Here is a 25,686-nt window from a genome sequence, read left to right on the forward strand (position 1 = left end):
TCAATTCCTTTTCCACTGTATCCAAAAGTTGTTTCAAGTTCCCCCCACAACAAAGAAAATTTGTATAGTCTGCAAATAGAATAGTTTTCAATGTTTTGGACACTTCACATGTATTATTTATGCATATTCTTTATTTTCTATTGCCATTGTTATTTCTTCTACAAATTCTGTAATTCTGTGCAAACGAAGTTGTCTATTAGCTCTAAATCCATATTGCTGTTCATATGTACATTATGTTTTGTGATGAAGTCATCTAGTCTTGTATAGAATATTTTTTCTAGTATTTCTGAGAATTGTCGAGGCAAGGAAAAAGGTCTGTAGTTTTAGAGTACATGTTTGTCTCCAGCCTTATATATTGGTATGACTTTAGCTGTTTTCATTTTTCTTGGAAATACACCAGTTTGTAGAAACTGGTCACAGATATGAGTCAGGTTTTGCTATACATTCAATATTTTTAACTGTGAACATGTTAATTTAATTCCAGTCTGCAGACTTCTTACTCTTGAGATTTTTAACAGTGTCACTAATTTCTTTTTCATCTGTGCCCCTTATAAACATAGATTCTTTAACATATATATCTTTACACTAAAAGAGTAATAAAAAAAATTAAAACATTTTTAACCGTAATCCATAGCAACACTGAAGCTTGTTTCCTAACTTAAACCATTAATTTGCCAACTGAAACAAATGTTTAATTGTGGTTTTACAGTTATGAATTCAGGAACTCACTGTATAATTTTGATTTATTGTAAGTATTCTGAAAAATATATCTGAAATTCATTCCTCCAAAATATATTATTCTGCTATGTTGACACATCTACACATTACCTGAAGTTGTATAAACTACCATATTAAATATGTTTTGTGCAGCTACAATTATAGAAACTCATGGGTGGTGCTGAAAACCTCCATTTACTCTAATAGAAGAAGCATTCAGTAGATGGTGAATGCTTAGAGACTGTGTTTTAAGTTTAATTTGCAAAATAAACGTGCAAAAAGCACTGTTTATAATGTTCTTTTCTATAGAGGGGAACATAGTGTCCCTTAAAATGTTCAATTAGTGGCTCACATTTACTTCAATTGCAGAAATATCCAGGGCCAGACCTTTGAAGCAGGCTTATATTTCAGAGACAGGCTCTATTCCAAATTTTCCTTGTTTTCCTAAGTGGGTTTTATTATATTTTAGAAAGAATTCTCCCTTTTCCTGTTCATCTGCAACTGTAACAAGGTGAGTGAGGTCTCAATAACTAAATAGACTAACTTAAACGGAAATAATAAACGGAATAACTCGAATCCAATAGAGACTAGAGGGTGCATGATTGTCCATGAAATGTCCATGAAAGATTAAAATATATATTTTTCAAGAGAATCCATGGCTATTATTGCTGTTTGAGGTTAAAATAAACTCAAAGCTTCCCCTGTGTTTACCTATCTTGATAAATTCAAGTTAATGTAAATAAAATCTAAATCTAAATGCATCAGTTTACTACTATTTTAGTCCAACGTCAACCTGCTATTACTCTCGCTGACCACAAGGTGTCACTGCTGTGCACACAGTGTAATAATGAGCATCTATATTAAAGCTCGTTCTGGCCGTTAAAGGGATTTAAAATGGCGGGCTAACCAAAACGAAGTTGGTGCGAAATGGCTCTACATTCATTGTGAAGTAAAGACAAAAGTGAAGATACAGACAACTACAACAATAACACTATGGAGGACGGTGATAGCACAACTTTTTCAGAACAACAGCGAGGTAGTGGGGGAAAGTTGCACTATGACCAATCCTGGGGCTAATATTGATGCTAACTAGTGGTCATAACTGCCTCTAAAGACTACACTCACCTATGCCAGGTATGTTTAATAGCATACAGCACCCTTGCCATGCCATTTCCAAGTTGGACACGGGGCCTTAAAAGACCATATTGCTGTGTTTGCTCGCTGTACCCCCTAAACTAGCTTCAAATCTAACAATGCTAAAGTTAGCTTCCAATTCGTGGTTATGGAAAAAACTGAGGGAAACAAAAATAATGATATTTAGAAGCTGAATCTCTATTTTTTTTCAACACTTACACTTGTGAAAAAGATATAGGGATCGTAGCAAAAGCTTTAAACCCACTTTCAGATTTGTGAAACCTTTATTTTGCTCATGAATGAAAATAGGGTATACATTTTAAAGTTGTTCTATATTCTTGTTGTACCCATTTCAGCCATATTGGTTTCTATTTGGTATGAGATCAATAAGAGGCTATGGCGAAACTTGCTATGGTGTAATTCTTCACAATAAACATTAAAGTCTATGTTAAATTTGCCAAGCAAGCACACTTTTATGTAGCTATGTAGTTATGTGGTACTTTTCCTGACAAGTTATACAGTGTTTTACAGAAAAAAGAATTACATGATTCAAGCAAGTTTCTACAGTCTGTTATCTACACTGTATGCTTACTAGGTACACCTAGCAAAAACTACTGCAGTCTGATCTAAAAGCAATAAATGCAATAAATCCTACCTTCATGTAAGTTATATGGTTCAAGTTTTGTTGAAACTGTTTTAGAGAGGTGTTGATTCAGCTTTATGGTAATTTTCAGAGACTATAATTTGTGTTGCTTTTGAATTAAAGAGCATTATACCAAGATGCGTTCCCAATATTTTGTCTACCCCATTTACAGACTGCAACATTTTTGTTAGGCTTGCTGTAATTTTTGCAGTTGCTAATTTCACCTCTTCTGCCCTGGTGTCATTTTCCCACAGTATTGCACAAGTTATAGCATGTTTTGGAGCTCACGCTGTATCAGCATTATGCTAATTTTTATGTCATTTTTATTGCATGGTCTTCTAGTCTATGCTGTAACTACGACTAGTTAACATCCACTAATTTTCAGGCCTGTCAGTGATCTCTTGAACTGCATGGGCCTGTCTTGGAAAATAATAAAATCACTTTCTCCTGCTTCCACTTTTAACACATCATTTTTACCTTTGGTTTCTCCTGTCTTTTAGGTTGCTCCATGCCTCCTTCTGACCACTGGAAGGTAAATGCATAACACTTGAATTAAATTAAAGACAATAACATTGGGCTTTTTCCCAGTATCGTTTTTGACCCTAGTCCTGCGAGGTCATTGACATTTGATTTCAAACAAAGCAGCAAAATAATCACTCAATCAAGAAATTGCAGCCATATGATACATGCTCCTGTTTATTCATTGATTATTGCAAAAAAGTACTTCCAAGCCCTGTGAAACATATGTTTAACACTTACAATTTAGTTGAACAGCCTTAATTATAGAATATAGAGTTTTGTGCTTCACTTCTAGTCTAGTTCAAAGTCCAACATATATATCTTTACACTAAAAGAGTAATAAAAAAAAACATTAATTTGCTAGCTGGAACAAATGTTTAATTGTGGTTTTACACCAGATGGATTTCTTTATAGGGAGCCATACTATCTCAGCCTTCATTGCAGTTGTGTAGAACAGGTAGCTTTTCATGACTTTGGTTCCACAGAGTTACAGTGACTGGATTTATGCGTCCTTTTCATAAAAGATCTTAGGAAGCTTTAATCCCTGCTGCTTTAAGTCTGTTTTCAGAAGAGGCCATTTTGGTCTTTATTCATTAGATTTAAATGTAAAGGGCCTGGTTAATGAAGTCTTGGCCTTTTGTAGGACTGGGCAATGCAATGATGTACAATGATATAAAGAGTCAACAGAGATTTTGCCATATACTGTTTATGACAAAACAGTTTAAAACTGTTTATGAAAGCTATCCTTTAAAATATCTCGTAATATATCTTCTTGTATAAGGCAGTTTTGGGCAATGTGGTGAAACATTGAACAGTATCACAACTGTTTTATGGCAAAATTGTACCTTGATTAGTAAGGTATTTCATTTATTTGTTGCCTAATTCTTTCCAAAAACAGTTTGCCAACTGAGTTTTTCAGAAGATTTATTTACTATACCACAATAGATATCAATATCAGTGTGACATTATATATGCTGTTCAAGGATAGATGACTGTATTATTGCTCACTTCTAGTTATAATATCAACTGAAGACCTTTTACCCTGCTGTCATTTTAATATCAGTCAATTAGTCAATTTTATCAAATGGTGGATAAACTGTATTGTAAAATATTTCATCTCAGCCAAAAAAAATGACTTTAAACAATTCAAATTAATACAATGTTTATTTAAAAGAAGCAGAAGCAGGACGATTAAATCGCCTGGTTGGTCTTCATCCTGATGATGTTGGCCTCATTACATTTGCATTGTGTAGTCATCTGTTGAGTCAAACCCCTCCGCTGTGTCTTCTTTGTTCTTTTTGTTATTCACTGGAAAAGATTACATTTAAAAAAAGCTAAATTAAATATATGTAATAATTGCGAAACACATTCTTGCTTTCTTGAAAGACACAAACACAGACAACTGTGTACAGTACAGCTGTACAGTATCATAAGTATTAATTGTGGTGTGAGTTCAGGACCTGTGTGTCCACTCCAGTAGTTGGTGTTGGTTGGAACCCGCTATCATTCTCAAGGAAATGCCAGACACCAGAGACCTGAGGGGGAGAATCAGGAATTTAATAGCTCAGTATAAACAGGTCGATAACTTAATCTGGAATTCATTCCTAAACATGAGACTTGTCTCTGAGTTTTTGTCTAAGTCATGCTATGTTGTTATATTACATTTCTCCCAACCCCCAACAAGAAAACTTGCACATATTGTAAATATTTAAATGAAAGGTAAGTCTTTGTAGAGACTCTTGTGTAACCAACTATAGTGCACATTATGTTAGGAAGTTACTTAATGACTGGTGAACATGTTGCAGCAAAGCACCACATATCTTTCAAAGAAGTCGATGGAACCAAAACCAGTGCTAAAACAGAATATTGGACTTATGTTAGTCAGGTGGTCAAAACTGCAACTTCAAATTGATGCTATTGTTACATTTCTCCCAACCCCCAACAAGAAAACTTGCACATATTGTAAATATTTAAATGAAAGGTAAGTCTACTTACTGGTTTCTTAGTACTTTTAGACGGCATTGTGCTCTCTGGTGCCTGAAAAAAGCAATACACTTCAATTAAAAAAAACAAAAACAAACCCTAATCCAATGACATAACCATGGGTGTTTGCTGTTTCCTACAAGGCTGTTGACTTTGGACCTCAAACTATGCAGCAAAATAACTCAAAAGTTAATCTGTTTAATAGAAATAGCAGCAGAATGATACTGTACATGCTGTAGGCCACCACTCCAAATACTTAGAAATGGAAAAAAAAACAAACCCAAAACATAAGAAATGTAAATTTAGTCCTCTGTTTGAAAATGACTAAAAAGTGTCAGGACATCAAAAAGTCTTACAGACAGGGTCAAAACACTGACTGAAAGAACCAAAATATCCTGCATATTTTGGATCACAAGTATTTATATATTTAGGTTTTGGTCTGTAGGCTTTCATCAATTTTTGGTTCTTTCACAGTCTTTTGTTTAAAAAGTCCACTAAATGCAGTACAGTAAATGAGGTGCTGATGAAGCCTGTCTTTTGTTTAATCACGTCTCTGTAGGTGACACACACAAATTGTAAAAATATAGAACATTGCTAACTAATGTCAGGTTGATAGAACCAGAATATATTATTTTGCAGTAAAATGATTAAGTATGAAGTAGTTTCAGTGTGATAGCCCAGGAATAATTTACTAAAAAAGGCATGACAACCACAGAGGAAAAGCTGCAGAATAATGTTAAACTGGTTAATAGAAATAGAAATAATCCCATACATTTTGCATCATACAAATAAAATTTATTTTAACTCTTGGTTTAAGTCAGTTGTATCAAAATGAAAATTTAAATTGGAAGCCTGCAAAGTGACATTCAGTTAACCTTCAAGCCATTGCAAATATATTGAAGAACTGTTGGATAAAGTAAATTTATAGAAAACCAAGTTAACGGTGGAACTTATCCATTACAACCCACTACAGAAACCCAGCAATCCTGTAGATATCTAATGATAAATGCCGTGCACTACTCATGCCTAGAGCGAAAGCTAAAAAAGTGCCATTATCCTCCCCTCATGACATCAGATGTTTAGTCAAGTCACTTTCATTTATGTAGCACCAAATCACAACTCTCTCAGGGCACTTTTCACATAGAGCAGGTCTAGACTGTACTCTTTATGTTTTTAAACATGGAAGATAATTTAGCCCTCACTTAACCTCTTTGTTTGATTTGGAGAGCAAGTTTCATCAGAACACATCAAATTGTCCAAAACAGGTGACACCGTTATCAAGAACATATAACACTTTCCATACTTCCAAAAACCTCTTTTAAAATAATGAATTTACTTTCTCCCACAAAGTTTTCTTACCCGTGTTGTGGTGTTTAGTGTGTCTGTTGAGTTAAACCCCATCTCATTTTCCATTGGTGTTGTAATCCCAGGACGCTTCCACCAAGGCATTTTCTAAAGTGACATTGACATTGGATTTCAAATGTGTATTAATCATCTGATCTTGATATTTTTAAGCTAATATCTGTGAGTTTAAAAACTGACTGTCTAACATTTCTTGCCCTGTTGGACAAAATACATTTTTTTGAAAAACCCTATAATCAGTTCAAACTTCCCCTACCACAGGCTCTATGCCAGACCCAGCCAGACATAGAAAATGCACAATATATCCAGATCCTGTAAACATCACAAGATAAATGTATAATGAAGCCATGCATTTCTTAGGTCTACAGAGAAAGCTGAAAAAAGTGCCATTCATCTCTTTCAAATCTTTAGACTGCAGCATAAAACACCTAGTGTTTTACAGAAAAAAGAAAGATGTAGATAAAAGACAGAGAAAAAAACAGGATTAAGTGTACAACTCACAAAATACATGGTATAAGAGAGAGAGCCAAAGAAAACATGGGATTTAAAATGCTTTTTGAAGATGTGTATTAATTTTGCTTCTCCACAGTAGAAGAGCAACGACAGCAAAAGCTCGTTCACCAATTTGTTTTCAGCCTTGACCTCTAGGAACAGCCAGGAGTTCCTGCATTACGTTATAGTTATTTTATAATGCTGTTGAAGCACGGATTGATTTAAAAAGTCTTTACTGCATGACCTCATAACAATAAAGTAACTTTGACACAACAGTAATGCAGAGCTGTGATGGATTACATGATTCAAGCAAGTTTCTTGAGTCTGTTATCTACACTGTATGTTTATTAGGTATACCTTGCCAAAACTACTGCAGTCTGATCTAAAAGCTGTGCAATAAATCCTACCTTCATGTAAGTTATATGGTTCAGTTTTTGTTGAAACTGTTTTAGAGAGGTGTTGATTCAGCTTTATGGTAATTTTCAGAGACTATAATTTGTGTTGCTTTTGAATTAAAGAGCATTATACCAAGATGTGTTCCCAATATTTTGTCTACCCCATTTACAGACTGCAACATTTTTGTTAGGCTTGCTGTAATTTTTGCAGTTGCTAATTTCACCTCTTCTGCCCTGGTGTCATTTTCCCACAGTATTGCACAAGTTATAGCATGTTTTGGAGCTCACGCTGTATCAGCATTATGCTAATTTTTATGTCATTTTTATTGCATGGTCTTCTAGTCTGTGCTGTAACTACGACTAGTTAACATCCACTAATTTTCAGAAGGCCTGTCAGTGATCGCTTGAATTGCATGGGCCTGTCTCGGAAAATAATAAAATTTCTTTCTCCTCCCACTTTTATACATCATTTTTACGTTATGTTTCTCTTCTTACAGTTGGCTTCGTGGTTTGTGGAACTGTCACTCCTTCGGACCACTGGAAGGAAAATGCATAACACTTGAATTAAATGAAAGACAATAACATATCCTTTTTGACATTTTATTTACCTTGGTCCTGCAAGCTCATTGACATTTGATTTTCAAACAAAGCAGCAAAATAATCAATCAATCAAGAAATTGCAGCCATATGATACATGCTCCTGTTTCTTCATTGATTATTGCAAAAAAGTACTTCCAAGCCCTGTGAAACATGTTTAATACTTTTTAGTTGAACAGCCATAATTACAAAATATAGAGTACAGTAATTAGCACCTGAAGGACTAATGTAGGATTGCTTTGTATCAGTTCCAGCTGGTTACGCAAAACAATTTGCAAAAATTAAAGTCATTGCAAAGTAACAGTAATTTATTTAGCAGGTTAAAGCCAGTGTTATGCACAACGCATAAAACTTATACAGTAATAAAAGACGTTATTATTTTTATTAAGTTATTTCCTTGTCAGAATCATCAGTAAATCTATCACAGTGGCTTACCAAGGCTGCGAAAATAAGTCCCACCAAACAGAGTAGAGTAAGGCCTCTCATCCTGAACAAAAATTAGCTTTGTATCTGCTCATATACCGGCTTTATAGTGTCCATGTAGGTGGAGGTGGTCAAAGTTCTGCACTGCAAAGGTGTTTTGTGCTTCACTTCTACTCTAGTTCAAAGTCCAACTTGGTACATTTGTTGGCAAATATAAAATTGCGGACTCACACAAAGTCTACATACTGTTCTCATTTTCAAGCATCGCTGTTCTCGTATTTCACCACAATTTTTTGGGTTTTATTTCGAACATGTTAAAAGAACAAAACAAAATAAATCTATTGAATATAAATCAAAAGTAAGTCATGGTCTACTGTGTCAAATGCTTTTTGAGATCCAGAAATACCCTTCCTGTATACTCTTTATTTTCTATTGCCATTGTTATTTCCTCTACAAATTCTGTAAGTGTAAATGACATTGTCCTATGAGCTCTAAATCCATATTGCTGTTCATACGATACATTATGTTTTGTGATGAAGTCATCTAGTCTTGTATAGAATATTTTTTCCAGTATTTTTGAGAATTGTGGAGGCAAGGAAAAAGGTCTGTAGTTTTAGAGTACATGTTTGTCTCCAGCCTTATACATTGGTATGACTTTAGCTGTTTTCATTTTTCTTGGAAATACACCAGTTTGTAGAAACTGGTCACAGATATGAGTCAGATTTTGCTGTACATTCAATATTTTTAACTGTGAACATGTCAATTCAATTCCAGTCTGCAGACTTCTTACTCTTGAGATTTTTAACAGTGTCAATAATTTCTTTTTCATCTGTGCCCCTTATAAACATAGATTCTTTAACATATATATCTTTACACTAAAAGAGTAATAAAAAAACATTAATTTGCTAACTGGAACAAATGTTTAATTGTGGTTTTACACCAGATGGATTTCTTTATAGGGAGCCATACTGTCTCAGCCTTCATTGCAGTTGTGTAGAACAGGTAGCTTTTCATGACTTTGGTTCCACAGAGTTACAGTGACTGGATTTATGTGTCCTTTTCATAAAAGATCTTAGGGAGCTTTGATCCCTGCTGCTTTAAGTCTGTTTTCAGAAGAAGTCGTTTTGGTCTTTATTCATTAGATTTAAATGTAAAGGGCCTGGTTAATGAAGTCTTGGCCTTTTGTAGGACTGGGCAATGCAATGATGTACAATGATATACAGAGGTAACAGAGATTTTGCCATATACTGTTTATGACAAAACAGTTTGAAACTATTTATGAAAGCTATCCTTTAAAATATCTCGTAATATATCTTCTTGTATAAGGCAGTTTTGGGCAATGTGGTGAAACATTGAACAGTATCACAACTGTTTTATGGCAAAATTGTACCTTGATTAGTAAGGTATTTCATTTGTTTGTTGCCTAATTCTTTCCAAAAACAGTTTGCCAACTGAGTTTTTCAGAAGATTTATTTACTATACCACAATAGATATCAATATCAGTGTGACATTATATATGCTGTTCAAGGATAGATGACTGTATTATTGCTCACTTCTAGCTATAATATCAACTGAAGACCTGTTACCCTGCTGTCACTTTAGTATCAGTCAATTTTATCAAATGGTGGATAAACTGTATTGTAAAATATTTCATCTCAGCCAAAAAGAAATGACTTTAAACAATTCAAATTAATACAATGTTTATTTAAAAGAAGCAGAAGCAGGACGATTAAATTGCCTGGTTGGTCTTCATCCTGATGACGTTGGCCTCATTACATTTGCATTGTGTAGCCATCTGTTGAGTCAAACCCCTCCGCTGTGTCTTCTTTGTTCTTTTTGTTATTCACTGGAAAAGATTACATTTAAAAAAGCTAAATTAAATATATGTAATAATTGCGAAACACATTTTTGCTTTCTTGAAAGACACAAACACAGACAACTGTGTACAGTACAGCTGTACAGTATCATAAGTATTAATTGTGGTGTGAGTTCAGGACCTGTGTGTCCACTCCAGTAGTTGGTGTTGGTTGGAACCCGCTATCATTGTCAAGGAGATGCCAGAAACCAAGGGCCTGAAGGGGGGGGGAATCAGGAATTTAATAGCTCAATATAAACAGGTCGATAACTTAATCTGGAATTCATTCCTAAACATGAGACTTGTCTCTGAGTTTTTGTCTAAGTCATGCTATGTTGTTATATTACATTTCTCCCAACCCCCAACAAGAAAACTTGTATTGTGAATATTTAAATGAAAGGTAAGTCTACCTACCTGTGGTTTCTCAGCACTTTTAGACGGCATTGTTTTCTGTAGTAAAAAGGTAAAGTTTGACGTAGTTCAGATCTAACAGCCCAATAATGAGATAAAGAATAAGACAGAGAAACTACAAGAGTATAGCAGTTAAAGGTATATCCTGTTCAGCCAGTTCAACATCTGAGATCAGTAAATTTGGGGAAATTTAGCCATCTTACTGCGCCTTCAGCCAATGCCATGACACTTACTCCCACCAAACAGAGTAGTATAAACACTCTCATTTTGATCATAGATTAGCCTTCTCAACTGCACATACACCTGTTATATAGTGTCCATGGCCATGTCAGTGGGTGGAGTCTTTGTAGAGACTCTTGTGTAACCAACTATAGTGCACATTATGTTTGGAAGTTACTTAATGACTGGTGAACATGTTGCAGCAAAGCAGCACATATCTTTCAAAGAAGTCGATGGAGCCAAAACCAGAGCTAAAACAATATATTGGACTTATGTTAGTCAGGTGGCCAAAACTGCAACTTCAAATTGATGCTATTGTTACATTTCTCCCAACCCCCAACAAGAAAACTTGCACATATTGTAAATATTTAAATGAAAGGTAAGTCTACCTACCTTTGGTTTCTTAGTACTAGGCGGCATTGTGCTCTCTGGTGCCTGAAAAAAGCAATACACTTCAATTAAAAAAAACAAAAACAAACCCTAATCCAATGACATAACCATGGGTGTTTGCTGTTTCCTACAAGGTTGTTGACTTTGGACCTCAAACTAAGCAGCAAAATAACCCAAAAGTTAATCTGTTTCATAGAAATAGCAACAGAATGATACAGTACATGCTGTAGGCCCCCACTCCAAATACTTAGAAATGGAAAAAAAAAACCCCCAAAACATAAGAAATGTAAATTTAGTCCTCTGTTTGAAAATGACTAAAAAGTGTCAGGACATCAAAAATTCTTACAGACAGGGTCAAAACACTGACTGAAAGAACCAAAATATCCTGCATATTTTGGATCACAAGTATTTATATATTTAGGTTTTGGTCTGTAGGCTTTCATTAATTTTTGGTTCTTTCACAGTCTTTTGTTTAAAAAGTCCACTAAATGCAGTACAGTAAATGAGGTGCTGATGAAGCCTGTCTTTTGTTTAGTCACGTCTCTGTAGGTGACACACACAAATTGTTTGCATCATACAAATAAAATGTATTTTAACTCTTGGTTTAAGTCAGTTGTATCAAAATGAAAATTTAAATTGGAAGCCTGCAAAGTGACATTCAGTTAACCTTCAAGCCATTGCAAATATATTGAAGAACTGTATTTAGAAGATTAGAACATAAGTCATTTTGAAGAAAGAGGACACTGCACTGTTGGACAAAGTAAATTTATAGAAAACCAAGTTAATGGTGGAACTTATCCATTACAACCCACTACAGAAACCCAGCAATCCTGTAGATATCTAAAGATAAATGCCGTGCACTACTCATGCCTAGAGCGAAAGCTAAAAAAGTGCCATTATCCTCCCCTCATGACATCAGATGTTTAGTCAAGTCACTTTCATTTATATAGCACCAAATCACAACTCTCTCAGGGCACTTTTCACATAGAGCAGGTCTAGACTGTACTCTTTATGTCATTAAACATGGAAGATTGATTTGTTTTAATTTAGGCATTTAAAATCTTCCAAAGTCTTGGGCAGTTGTGGGGTAAATGTCTCTCATAGTCTGCAGCAGCCCTCACTTAACCTCTTTGTTTGATTTGGTGAGCAAGTTTCATCAGAACACATCAAATTGTCCACAGCAGGTGACAAAGCAGGTTATCAAGAACATATAACACTTTCCATACTTCCAAAAACCTCTTTTAAAATAATGAAATTACTTTCTCCCACAAAGTTTTCTTACCTGTGTTGTGGTGTTTAGTGTGTCTGTTGAGTTGAACCCCTTCTCATTTTCCATTGGTGTTGTAACCCCAGGTGGCATCTGCGTTGACATTAGATTTCAAATGTGTATTAATCATCTGATCTTGATATTTTTAAGCTAATATCTGTGAGTTTAAAAACTGACTGTCAAACATTTCTTGCCCTGTTGGACAAAATGAAATTTATCGAAAAACCCTATGATCAGTCCAAACTTCCCCCACCACAGGCTCTGTGCCAGACCCAGCCAGACATAGAAAACATACAATATATCCAGATCCTGTAAACATCCCAAGATAAATGTATAATGAAGCCATGCACTTCTTAGGTCTACAGAGAAAGCTGAAAAAAGTGCCATTCATCTCTTTCAAATCTTTAGACTGCAGCATAAAACACCTAGTGTTTTTCAGAAAAAAGAAAAGGAGAAAGATGTCAATAAAAGACAGAAAAAAAACAGAATTAAGTGTACAACCCACAAAATACATGGTATAAGAGAGAGAGCCAAAGAAAACATGGGATTTAAAATGCTTTTTGAAGATGTGTATTAATTTTGCTTCTCCACAGTAGAAGAGCAACGACAGCAAAAGCTCGTTCACCAATTTCTTTTCAGCCCTGACCTCAAGGAACAGCCAGGAGTTCCTGCATTACGTTATAGTTATTTTATAATGCTGTTGAAGCACAGATTGATTTAAAAAGTCTTTACTGCATGACCTCATAACAATAAAGTAACTTTGACACAACAGTAATGCAGAGCTGTGATGGATTACATGATTCAAGCAAGTTTCTTGAGTCTGTTATCTACACTGTATGTTTATTAGGTATACCTTGCCAAAACTACTGCAGTCTGATCTAAAAGCTGTGCAATAAATCCTACCTTCATGTAAGTTATATGGTTCAGTTTTTGTTGAAACTGTTTTAGAGAGGTGTTGATTCAGCTTTATGGTAATTTTCAGAGACTATAATTTGTGTTGCTTTTGAATTAAAGAGCATTATACCAAGATGTGTTCCCAATATTTTGTCTACCCCATTTACAGACTGCAACATTTTTGTTAGGCTTGCTATAATTTTTGCAGTTGCTAATTTCACCTCTTCTGCCCTGGTGTCATTTTCCCACAGTATTGCACAAGTTATAGCATGTTTTGGAGCTCACGCTGTATCAGCATTATGCTAATTTTTATGTCATTTTTATTGCATGGTCTTCTAGTCTGTGCTGTAACTACGACTAGTTAACATCCACTAATTTTCAGAAGGCCTGTCAGTGATCGCTTGAACTGCATGGGCCTGTCTCGGAAAATAATAAAATCACTTTCTCCTGCTTCTACTTTTAACACAGCATTTTTACCTCTGCCCTCTTCTGTCTTTCAGGTGGCACCATGCCTCCTTCTGACCACTGGAAGGAAAATGCATAACACTTGAATTAAATGAAAGACAATAACATATCCTTTTTGACATTTTATTTACCTTGGTCCTGCAAGCTCATTGACATTTGATTTTCAAACAAAGCAGCAAAATAATCAATCAATCAAGAAATTGCAGCCATATGATACATGCTCCTGTTTATTAACTGATTCTTGCAAAAAAGTACTTCCAAGCTCTGTGAAACATGTTTAACACTTTTTTGTTGAACAGCCTTAATTATAAAATATAGATTATAGTAATTAGCACCTGAAGGACTAATGTAGGATTGCTTTGTATCAGTTCCAGCTGGTTACGCAAAACAATTTGCAGAAATTAAAGTCATTGCAAAGTAGCAGTAATTTATTTAGCAGGCTAAAGCCAGTGTTATGCACAACGCATAAAACTTATACAGTAATAAAAGACGTTATTATTTTTATTAAGTTATTTCCTTGTCAGAATCATCAGTAAATCTATCACAGTGGCTTACCAAGGCTGCAAAAATAAGTCCCACCAAACAGAGTAGAGTAAGGCCTCTCATCCTGAACAAAAATTAGCTCTGTATCTGCTCATACACCGTCTTTATAGTGTCCATGTAGGTGGAGGTGGGCAAAGTTCTGCACTGCAAAGGTGTTTTGTGCTTCACTTCTAGTCTAGTTCAAAGTCCAACTTGGTACATTTGTTGGCAAAATATAAAATTGCGCACTCACACAAAGTCTACATACTGTTCTCATTTTCAAGCATCGCTGTTCTCGTATTTCAACACAATTTTTTGGGTTTTATTTCGAACATGTTAAAAGAACAAAACAAAATAAATCTATTGAATATAAATCAAAAGTAAGTCATGGTCTACTGTGTCAAATGCTTTTTGAGATCCAGAAATACCCCTCCTGTATACTCTTTATTTTCTATTGCCATTGTTATTTCCTCTACAAATTCTGTAAGTGCAAATGACATTGTCCTATGAGCTCTAAATCCATATTGCTGTTCATACGATACATTATGTTTTGTGATGAAGTCATCTAGTCTTGTATAGAATATTTTTTCCAGTATTTTTGAGAATTGTGGAGGCAAGGAAAAAGGTCTGTAGTTTTAGAGTACATGTTTGTCTCCAGCCTTATACATTGGTATGACTTTAGCTGTTTTCATTTTTCTTGGAAATACACCAGTTTGTAGAAACTGGTCACAGATATGAGTCAGGTTTTGCTGTACATTCAATATTTTTAACTGTGAACATGTCAATTCAATTCCAGTCTGCGGACTTCTTACTCTTGAGATTTTTAACAGTGTCAATAATTTCTTTTTCATCTGTGCCCCTTATAAACATAGATTCTTTAACATATATATCTTTACACTAAAAGAGTAATAAAAAAACATTAATTTGCTAACTGGAACAAATGTTTAATTGTGGTTTTACACCAGATGGATTTCTTTATAGGGAGCCATACTGTCTCAGCCTTCATTGCAGTTGTGTAGAACAGGTAGCTTTTCATGACTTTGGTTCCACAGAGTTACAGTGACTGGATTTATGTGTCCTTTTCATAAAAGATCTTAGGGAGCTTTGATCCCTGCTGCTTTAAGTCTGTTTTCAGAAGAGGCCATTTTGGTCTTTATTCATTAGATTTAAATGTAAAGGGCCTGGTTAATGAAGTCTTGGCCTTTTGTAGGACTGGGCAATGCAATGATGTACAATGATATACAGAGTCAACAGAGATTTTGCCATATACTGTTTATAACAAAACAGTTTGAAACTATTTATGAAAGCTATCCTTTAAAATATCTCGTAATATATCTTCTTGTATAAGGCAGTTTTGGGCAATGTGGTGAAACATTGAACAGTATCACAACTGTTTTATGGCAAAATTGTACCTTGATTAGTAAGGTATTTCATTTGTTTGTTGCCTAATTCTTTCCAAAAACAGTTTGCCAACTGAGTTTTTCAGAAGATTTATTTACTATACCACAATAGATATCAATATCAGTGTGACATTATATATGCTGTTCAAGGATAGATGACTGTATTATTGCTCACTTCTAGCTATAATATCAACTGAAGACCTGTTACCCTGCTGTCACTTTAGTATCAGTCAATTTTATCAAATGGTGGATAAACTGTATTGTAAAATATTTCATCTCAGCCAAAAAGAAATGACTTTAAACAATTCAAATTAATACAATGTTTATTTAAAAGAAGCAGAAGCAGGACGATTAAATTGCCTGGTTGGTCTTCATCCTGATGACGTTGGCCTCATTACATTTGCATTGTGTAGCCATCTGTTGAGTCAAACCCCTCCGCTGTGTCTTCTTTGTTCTTTTTGTTATTCACTGGAAAAGATTACATTTAAAAAAGCTAAATTAAATATATGTAATAATTGCGAAACACATTTTTGCTTTCTTGAAAGACACAAACACAGACAACTGTGTACAGTACAGCTGTACAGTATCATAAGTATTAATTGTGGTGTGAGTTCAGGACCTGTGTGTCCACTCCAGTAGTTGGTGTTGGTTGGAACCCGCTATCATTGTCAAGGAGATGCCAGAAACCAAGGGCCTGAAGGGGGGGGGGGGGGGGGGGGGGGGGGGGAATCAGGAATTTAATAGCTCAATATAAACAGGTCGATAACTTAATCTGGAATTCATTCCTAAACATGAGACTTGTCTCTGAGTTTTTGTCTAAGTCATGCTATGTTGTTATATTACATTTCTCCCAACCCCCAACAAGAAAACTTGTATTGTGAATATTTAAATGAAAGGTAAGTCTACCTACCTGTGGTTTCTCAGCACTTTTAGACGGCATTGTTTTCTGTAGTAAAAAGGTAAAGTTTGACGTAGTTCAGATCTAACAGCCCAATAATGAGATAAAGAATAAGACAGAGAAACTACAAGAGTATAGCAGTTAAAGGTATATCCTGTTCAGCCAGTTCAACATCTGAGATCAGTAAATTTGGGGAAATTTAGCCATCTTACTGCGCCTTCAGCCAATGCCATGACACTTACTCCCACCAAACAGAGTAGTATAAACACTCTCATTTTGATCATAGATTAGCCTTCTCAACTGCACATACACCTGGTATATAGTGTCCATGGCCATGTCAGTGGGTGGAGTCTTTGTAGAGACTCTTGTGTAACCAACTATAGTGCACATTATGTTTGGAAGTTACTTAATGACTGGTGAACATGTTGCAGCAAAGCACCACATATCTTTCAAAGAAGTCGATGGAACCAAAACCAGTGCTAAAACAGAATATTGGACTTATGTTAGTCAGGTGGTCAAAACTGCAACTTCAAATTGATGCTATTGTTACATTTCTCCCAACCCCCAACAAGAAAACTTGCACATATTGTAAATATTTAAATGAAAGGTAAGTCTACCTACCTTTGGTTTCTTAGTACTAGGCGGCATTGTGCTCTCTGGTGCCTGAAAAAAGCAATACACTTCAATTAAAAAAACAAAAACAAACCCTAATCCAATGACATAACCATGGGTGTTTGCTGTTTCCTACAAGGTTGTTGACTTTGGACCTCAAACTATGCAGCAAAATAACTCAAAAGTTAATCTGTTTAATAGAAATAGCAGCAGAATGATACAGTACATGCTGTAGGCCCCCACTCCAAATACTTGGAAATGGAAAAAAAAAACCCAAAACATAAGAAATGTAAATTTAGTCCTCTGTTTGAAAATGACTAAAAAGTGTCAGGACATCAAAAAGTCTTACAGACAGGGTCAAAACACTGACTGAAAGAACCAAAATATCCTGCATATTTTGGATCACAAGTATTTATATATTTAGGTTTTGGTCTGTAGGCTTTCATTAATTTTTGGTTCTTTCACAGTCTTTTGTTTAAAAAGTCCACTAAATGCAGTACAGTAAATGAGGTGCTGATGAAGCCTGTCTTTTGTTTAGTCACGTCTCTGTAGGTGACACACACAAATTGTTTGCATCATACAAATAAAATGTATTTTAACTCTTGGTTTAAGTCAGTTGTATCAAAATGAAAATTTAAATTGGAAGCCTGCAAAGTGACATTCAGTTAACCTTCAAGCCATTGCAAATATATTGAAGAACTGTATTTAGAAGATTAGAACATAAGTCATTTTGAAGAAAGAGGACACTGCACTGTTGGACAAAGTAAATTTATAGAAAACCAAGTTAATGGTGGAACTTATCCATTACAACCCACTACAGAAACCCAGCAATCCTGTAGATATCTAAAGATAAATGCCGTGCACTACTCATGCCTAGAGCGAAAGCTAAAAAAGTGCCATTATCCTCCCCTCATGACATCAGATGTTTAGTCAAGTCACTTTCATTTATATAGCACCAAATCACAACTCTCTCAGGGCACTTTTCACATAGAGCAGGTCTAGACTGTACTCTTTATGTCATTAAACATGGAAGATTGATTTGTTTTAATTTAGGCATTTAAAATCTTCCAAAGTCTTGGGCAGTTGTGGGGTAAATGTCTCTCATAGTCTGCAGCAGCCCTCACTTAACCTCTTTGTTTGATTTGGTGAGCAAGTTTCATCAGAACACATCAAATTGTCCACAGCAGGTGACAAAGCAGGTTATCAAGAACATATAACACTTTCCATACTTCCAAAAACCTCTTTTAAAATAATGAAATTACTTTCTCCCACAAAGTTTTCTTACCTGTGTTGTGGTGTTTAGTGTGTCTGTTGAGTTGAACCCCTTCTCATTTTCCATTGGTGTTGTAACCCCAGGTGGCATCTGCGTTGACATTAGATTTCAAATGTGTATTAATCATCTGATCTTGATATTTTTAAGCTAATATCTGTGAGTTTAAAAACTGACTGTCAAACATTTCTTGCCCTGTTGGACAAAATGAAATTTATCGAAAAACCCTATGATCAGTCCAAACTTCCCCCACCACAGGCTCTGTGCCAGACCCAGCCAGACATAGAAAACATACAATACATCCAGATCCTGTAAACATCCCAAGATAAATGTATAATGAAGCCATGCACTTCTTAGGTCTACAGAGAAAGCTGAAAAAAGTGCCATTCATCTCTTTCAAATCTTTAGACTGCAGCATAAAACACCTAGTGTTTTTCAGAAAAAAGAAAAGGAGAAAGATGTCGATAAAAGACAGAAAAAAAACAGAATTAAGTGTACAACCCACAAAATACATGGTATAAGAGAGAGAGCCAAAGAAAACATGGGATTTAAAATGCTTTTTGAAGATGTGTATTAATTTTGCTTCTCCACAGTAGAAGAGCAACGACAGCAAAAGCTCGTTCACCAATTTGTTTTCAGCCTTGACCTCTAGGAACAGCCAGGAGTTCCTGCATTACGTTATAGTTATTTTATAATGCTGTTGAAGCACAGATTGATTTAAAAAGTCTTTACTGCATGACCTCATAACAATAAAGTAACTTTGACACAACAGTAATGCAGAGCTGTGATGGATTACATGATTCAAGCAAGTTTCTTGAGTCTGTTATCTACACTGTATGTTTATTAGGTATACCTTGCCAAAACTACTGCAGTCTGATCTAAAAGCTGTGCAATAAATCCTACCTTCATGTAAGTTATATGGTTCAGTTTTTGTTGAAACTGTTTTAGAGAGGTGTTGATTCAGCTTTATGGTAATTTTCAGAGACTATAATTTGTGTTGCTTTTGAATTAAAGAGCATTATACCAAGATGTGTTCCCAATATTTTGTCTACCCCATTTACAGACTGCAACATTTTTGTTAGGCTTGCTATAATTTTTGCAGTTGCTAATTTCACCTCTTCTGCCCTGGTGTCATTTTCCCACAGTATTGCACAAGTTATAGCATGTTTTGGAGCTTACGCTGTATCAGCATTATGCTAATTTTTATGTCATTTTTATTGCATGGTCTTCTAGTCTGTGCTGTAACTACGACTAGTTAACATCCACTAATTTTCAGAAGGCCTGTCAGTGATCGCTTGAACTGCATGGGCCTGTCTCGGAAAATAATAAAATCACTTTCTCCTGCTTCTACTTTTAACACAGCATTTTTACCTCTGCCCTCTTCTGTCTTTCAGGTGGCACCATGCCTCCTTCTGACCACTGGAAGGAAAATGCATAACACTTGAATTAAATGAAAGACAATAACATATCCTTTTTGACATTTTATTTACCTTGGTCCTGCAAGCTCATTGACATTTGATTTTCAAACAAAGCAGCAAAATAATCAATCAATCAAGAAATTGCAGCCATATGATACATGCTCCTGTTTATTGACTGATTCTTGCAAAAAAGTACTTCCAAGCTCTGTGAAACATGTTTAACACTTTTTTGTTGAACAGCCTTAATTATAAAATATAGATTATAGTAATTAGCACCTGAAGGACTAATGTAGGATTGCTTTGTATCAGTTCCAGCTGGTTACGCAAAACAATTTGCAGAAATTAAAGTCATTGCAAAGTAGCAGTAATTTATTTAGCAGGCTAAAGCCAGTGTTATGCACAACGCATAAAACTTATACAGTAATAAAAGACGTTATTATTTTTATTAAGTTATTTCCTTGTCAGAATCATCAGTAAATCTATCACAGTGGCTTACCAAGGCTGCAAAAATAAGTCCCACCAAACAGAGTAGAGTAAGGCCTCTCATCCTGAACAAAAATTAGCTCTGTATCTGCTCATACACCGTCTTTATAGTGTCCATGTAGGTGGAGGTGGGCAAAGTTCTGCACTGCAAAGGTGTTTTGTGCTTCACTTCTAGTCTAGTTCAAAGTCCAACTTGGTACATTTGTTGGCAAAATATAAAATTGCGCACTCACACAAAGTCTACATACTGTTCTCATTTTCAAGCATCGCTGTTCTCGTATTTCAACACAATTTTTTGGGTTTTATTTCGAACATGTTAAAAGAACAAAACAAAATAAATCTATTGAATATAAATCAAAAGTAAGTCATGGTCTACTGTGTCAAATGCTTTTTGAGATCCAGAAATACCCCTCCTGTATACTCTTTATTTTCTATTGCCATTGTTATTTCCTCTACAAATTCTGTAAGTGCAAATGACATTGTCCTATGAGCTCTAAATCCATATTGCTGTTCATACGATACATTATGTTTTGTGATGAAGTCATCTAGTCTTGTATAGAATATTTTTTCCAGTATTTTTGAGAATTGTGGAGGCAAGGAAAAAGGTCTGTAGTTTTAGAGTACATGTTTGTCTCCAGCCTTATACATTGGTATGACTTTAGCTGTTTTCATTTTTCTTGGAAATACACCAGTTTGTAGAAACTGGTCACAGATATGAGTCAGGTTTTGCTGTACATTCAATATTTTTAACTGTGAACATGTCAATTCAATTCCAGTCTGCGGACTTCTTACTCTTGAGATTTTTAACAGTGTCAATAATTTCTTTTTCATCTGTGCCCCTTATAAACATAGATTCTTTAACATATATATCTTTACACTAAAAGAGTAATAAAAAAACATTAATTTGCTAACTGGAACAAATGTTTAATTGTGGTTTTACACCAGATGGATTTCTTTATAGGGAGCCATACTGTCTCAGCCTTCATTGCAGTTGTGTAGAACAGGTAGCTTTTCATGACTTTGGTTCCACAGAGTTACAGTGACTGGATTTATGTGTCCTTTTCATAAAAGATCTTAGGGAGCTTTGATCCCTGCTGCTTTAAGTCTGTTTTCAGAAGAGGCCATTTTGGTCTTTATTCATTAGATTTAAATGTAAAGGGCCTGGTAAATGAAGTCTTGGCCTTTTGTAGGACTGGGCAATGCAATGATGTACAATGATATACAGAGTCAACAGAGATTTTGCCATATACTGTTTATAACAAAACAGTTTGAAACTATTTATGAAAGCTATCCTTTAAAATATCTCGTAATATATCTTCTTGTATAAGGCAGTTTTGGGCAATGTGGTGAAACATTGAACAGTATCACAACTGTTTTATGGCAAAATTGTACCTTGATTAGTAAGGTATTTCATTTGTTTGTTGCCTAATTCTTTCCAAAAACAGTTTGCCAACTGAGTTTTTCAGAAGATTTATTTACTATACCACAATAGATATCAATATCAGTGTGACATTATATATGCTGTTCAAGGATAGATGACTGTATTATTGCTCACTTCTAGCTATAATATCAACTGAAGACCTGTTACCCTGCTGTCACTTTAGTATCAGTCAATTAGTCAATTTTATCAAATGGTGGATAAACTGTATTGTAAAATATTTCATCTCAGCCAAAAAAAATGACTTTAAACAATTCAAATTAATACAATGTTTATTTAAAAGAAGCAGAAGCAGGACGATTAAATCGCCTGGTTGGTCTTCATCCTGATGACGTTGGCCTCATTACATTTGCATTGTGTAGTCATCTGTTGAGTCAAACCCCTCCGCTGTGTCTTCTTTGTTCTTTTTGTTATTCACTGGAAAAGATTACATTTAAAAAAGCTAAATTAAATATATGTAATAATTGCGAAACACATTCTTGCTTTCTTGAAAGACACAAACACAGACAACTGTGTACAGTACAGCTGTACAGTATCATAAGTATTAATTGTGGTGTGAGTTCAGGACCTGTGTGTCCACTCCAGTAGTTGGTGTTGGTTGGAACCCGCTATCATTCTCAAGGAGATGCCAGAAACCAGAGACCTGAGGGGGAGAATCAGGAATTTAATAGCTCAGTATAAACAGGTCGATAACTTAATCTGGAATTCATTCCTAAACATGAGACTTGTCTCTGAGTTTTTGTCTAAGTCATGCTATGTTGTTATATTACATTTCTCCCAACCCCCAACAAGAAAACTTGCACATATTGTAAATATTTAAATGAAAGGTAAGTCTTTGTAGAGACTCTTGTGTAACCAACTATAGTGCACATTTTGTTAGGAAGTTACTTAATGACTGGTGAACATGTTGCAGCAAAGCACCACATATCTTTCAAAGAAGTCGATGGAACCAAAACCAGTGCTAAAACAGAATATTGGACTTATGTTAGTCAGGTGGTCAAAACTGCAACTTCAAATTGATGCTATTGTTACATTTCTCCCAACCCCCAACAAGAAAACTTGCACATATTGTAAATATTTAAATGAAAGGTAAGTCTACCTACCTTTGGTTTCTTAGTACTAGGCGGCATTGTGCTCTCTGGTGCCTGAAAAAAGCAATACACTTCAATTAAAAAAAACAAAAACAAACCCTAATCCAATGACATAACCATGGGTGTTTGCTGTTTCCTACAAGGCTGTTGACTTTGGACCTCAAACTAAGCAGCAAAATAACCCAAAAGTTAATCTGTTTCATAGAAATAGCAGCAGAATGATACAGTACATGCTGTAGGCCCCCACTCCAAATACTTAGAAATGGAAAAAAAAAAACCCAAAACATAAGAAATGTAAATTTAGTCCTCTGTTTGAAAATGACTAAAAAGTGTCAGGACATCAAAAAGTCTTACAGACAGGGTCAAAACACTGACTGAAAGAACCAAAATATCCTGCATATTTTGGATCACAAGTATTTATATATTTAGGTTTTGGTCTGTAGGCTTTCATCAATTTTTGGTTCTTTCACAGTCTTTTGTTTAAAAAGTCCACTAAATGCAGTACAGTAAATGAGGTGCTGATGAAGCCTGTCTTTTGTTTAATCACGTCTCTGTAGGTGACACACACAAATTGTAAAAATATAGAACATTGCTAACTAATGTCAGGTTGATAGAACCAGAATATATTATTTTGCAGTAAAATGATAAAGTATGAAGTAGTTTCAGTGTGATAGCCCAGGAATAATTTACTAAAAAAGGCATGACAACCACAGAGGAAAAGCTGCAGAATAATGTTAAACTGGTTAATAGAAATAGAAATAATCCCATACATTTTGCATCATACAAATAAAATGTATTTTAACTCTTGGTTTAAGTCAGTTGTATCAAAATGAAAATTTAAATTGGAAGCCTGCAAAGTGACATTCAGTTAACCTTCAAGCCATTGCAAATATATTGAAGAACTATTTAGAAGATTAGAACATAAGTCATTTTGAAGAAAGAGGACACTGCACTGTTGGATAAAGTAAATTTATTGAAAACCAAGTTGACGGTGGAACTTATCCATTACAACCCACTACAGAAACCCAGCAATCCTGTAGATATCTAAAGATAAATGCCGTGCACTACTCATGCCTAGAGCGAAAGCTAAAAAAGTGCCATTATCCTCCCCTCATGACATCAGATGTTTAGTCAAGTCACTTTCATTTATGTAGCACCAAATCACAACTCTCTCAGGGCACTTTTCACATAGAGCAGGTCTAGACTGTACTCTTTATGTTTTTAAACATGGAAGATTGATTTATTTAATTTAGGCATTTAATGTCTTCCAAAGTCTTGGGCAGTTGTGGGGTAAATGTCTCTCATAGTCTGCAGCAGCCCTCACTTAACCTCTTTGTTTGATTTGGAGAGCAAGTTTCATCAGAACACATCAAATTGTCCAAAGCAGGTGACAAAGCAGGTTATCAAGAACATATAACACTTTCCATACTTCCAAAAACCTCTTTTAAAATAATGAAATTACTTTCTCCCACAAAGTTTTCTTACCTGTGTTGTGGTGTTTAGTGTGTCTGTTGAGTTAAACCCCTTCTCATTTTCCATTGGTGTTGTACTCCCATATGGCCTCGTCTGCATTGACATTAGATTTCAAATGTGTATTAATCATCTGATCTTGATATTTTTCAGCTAATATCTGTGAGTTTAAGAATCAACTGTCAAACATTTCTTGCCCTGTTGGACAAAATGAAATTTATTAAAAAACCCTATGATCAGTCCAAACCTCCCCCACCACAGGCTCTGTGCCAGACCCAGCCAGACATAGAAAACATACAATATATCCAGATCCTATAAACATCACAAGATAAATGTATAATGAGAACATGCACTGCTCGAGTCTACAGAGAAAGCTGAAAAAAGTGCCATTCATCTCTTTCAAATCTTTAGACTGCAGCATAAAACCTAACCTTTTGTTGGATTTGTTGTATTTTCAAGTGGTGTTCTACTCCCCTTTAGAAATTGGAATTAAAAACCTTAATATCAAAGGGCATGACAATGTTTGGATAATGGGGACATTGACACTATCCAAACATTCAAACACAGCAGCAGAATAATCAATAAATGAACTTATTTCATAGAAATGGCATGATAACATGCTCTAGGGCTCTATACTGGCTTGTTTACCAAGTCCAAAAGAAAATATATCCCTTGGTTTAAGTTTAGTTATATCAAATTGAGAATTGAAACCTGAGTAACATTCAAGTTATTGCAAAGTAAGGGTAGCTGAGTGAAGAACCTTGCAGCTCAGAATTAGAATAATTCTTTCTGTAGTAAAAAGGTAAAGTTTGACGTAGTTCAGATCTAACAGCCCAATAATAAGATACAGAATAAGACAGAGAAATTACAAGAGTATAGCCGTTAAAGGTATATCCTGTTCAGCCAGTTCAACATCTGAGATCAGTAAATTTGGGGAAATTTAGCCATCTTACCGCGCCTTCAGCCAATGCCATGAGACTTACTCCCACCAAACAGAGTAGTATAAACACTCTCATTTTGATCATAGATTAGCCTTCTCAACTGCACATACACCTGTTATATAGTGTCCATGGCCATGTCAGTGGGTGGAGTCTTTGTAGAGACTCTTGTGTAACCAACTATGGTGCACATTATGTTAGGAAGTTACTTAATGACTGGTGAACATGTTGGAGCAAAGCACCACATATCTTTCAAAGAAGTCGATGGAGCCCAAACCAGAGCTAAAACAGAATATTGGACTTATGTTAGTCAGGTGGCCAAAACTGCAACTTCAAATTGATGCTATTGTTGCTGTTTGTCAGCCTACTTTATATGTTTG

The 25,686-nt window shown here is 35.2% G+C and overlaps 1 protein-coding gene and 1 long non-coding RNA gene across 3 annotated transcripts in view; one reads left to right on the plus strand and one right to left on the minus strand.

The window, feature by feature from the left end:
- The first annotated feature begins 1,595 nt into the window (after positions 1-1,595).
- The window catches only part of kif9 (kinesin family member 9), a 61,078-nt gene continuing 36,987 nt past the window's right edge, over positions 1,596-25,686 (plus strand). The window contains exons 1-2 of the mRNA XM_044338990.1: positions 1,596-1,851; positions 2,995-3,026. Of these exons, the coding sequence (XP_044194925.1) occupies positions 1,845-1,851; positions 2,995-3,026 (39 nt within the window). The 5' untranslated portion in view covers positions 1,596-1,844. The remainder of the gene's footprint in view (positions 1,852-2,994; positions 3,027-25,686) is intronic.
- On the minus strand, positions 9,536-21,512 carry LOC122972175. Of its 2 annotated transcripts, XR_006399666.1 has the most exons (9): positions 20,383-21,512; positions 19,840-19,887; positions 16,599-16,634; positions 16,308-16,382; positions 14,322-16,156; positions 13,779-13,826; positions 10,535-10,570; positions 10,263-10,337; positions 9,536-10,111 (listed from the first exon to the last, which is right to left on the minus strand). It is a non-coding gene; the product is annotated as an uncharacterized LOC122972175 (long non-coding RNA). The 2 variants fall into 2 exon arrangements; XR_006399667.1 differs by having other exon boundaries at positions 19,840-20,385.

Source organism: Thunnus albacares, chromosome 21, assembly GCF_914725855.1.
Source record: "Thunnus albacares chromosome 21, fThuAlb1.1, whole genome shotgun sequence".
Lineage (NCBI taxonomy): Eukaryota > Metazoa > Chordata > Actinopteri > Scombriformes > Scombridae > Thunnus > Thunnus albacares.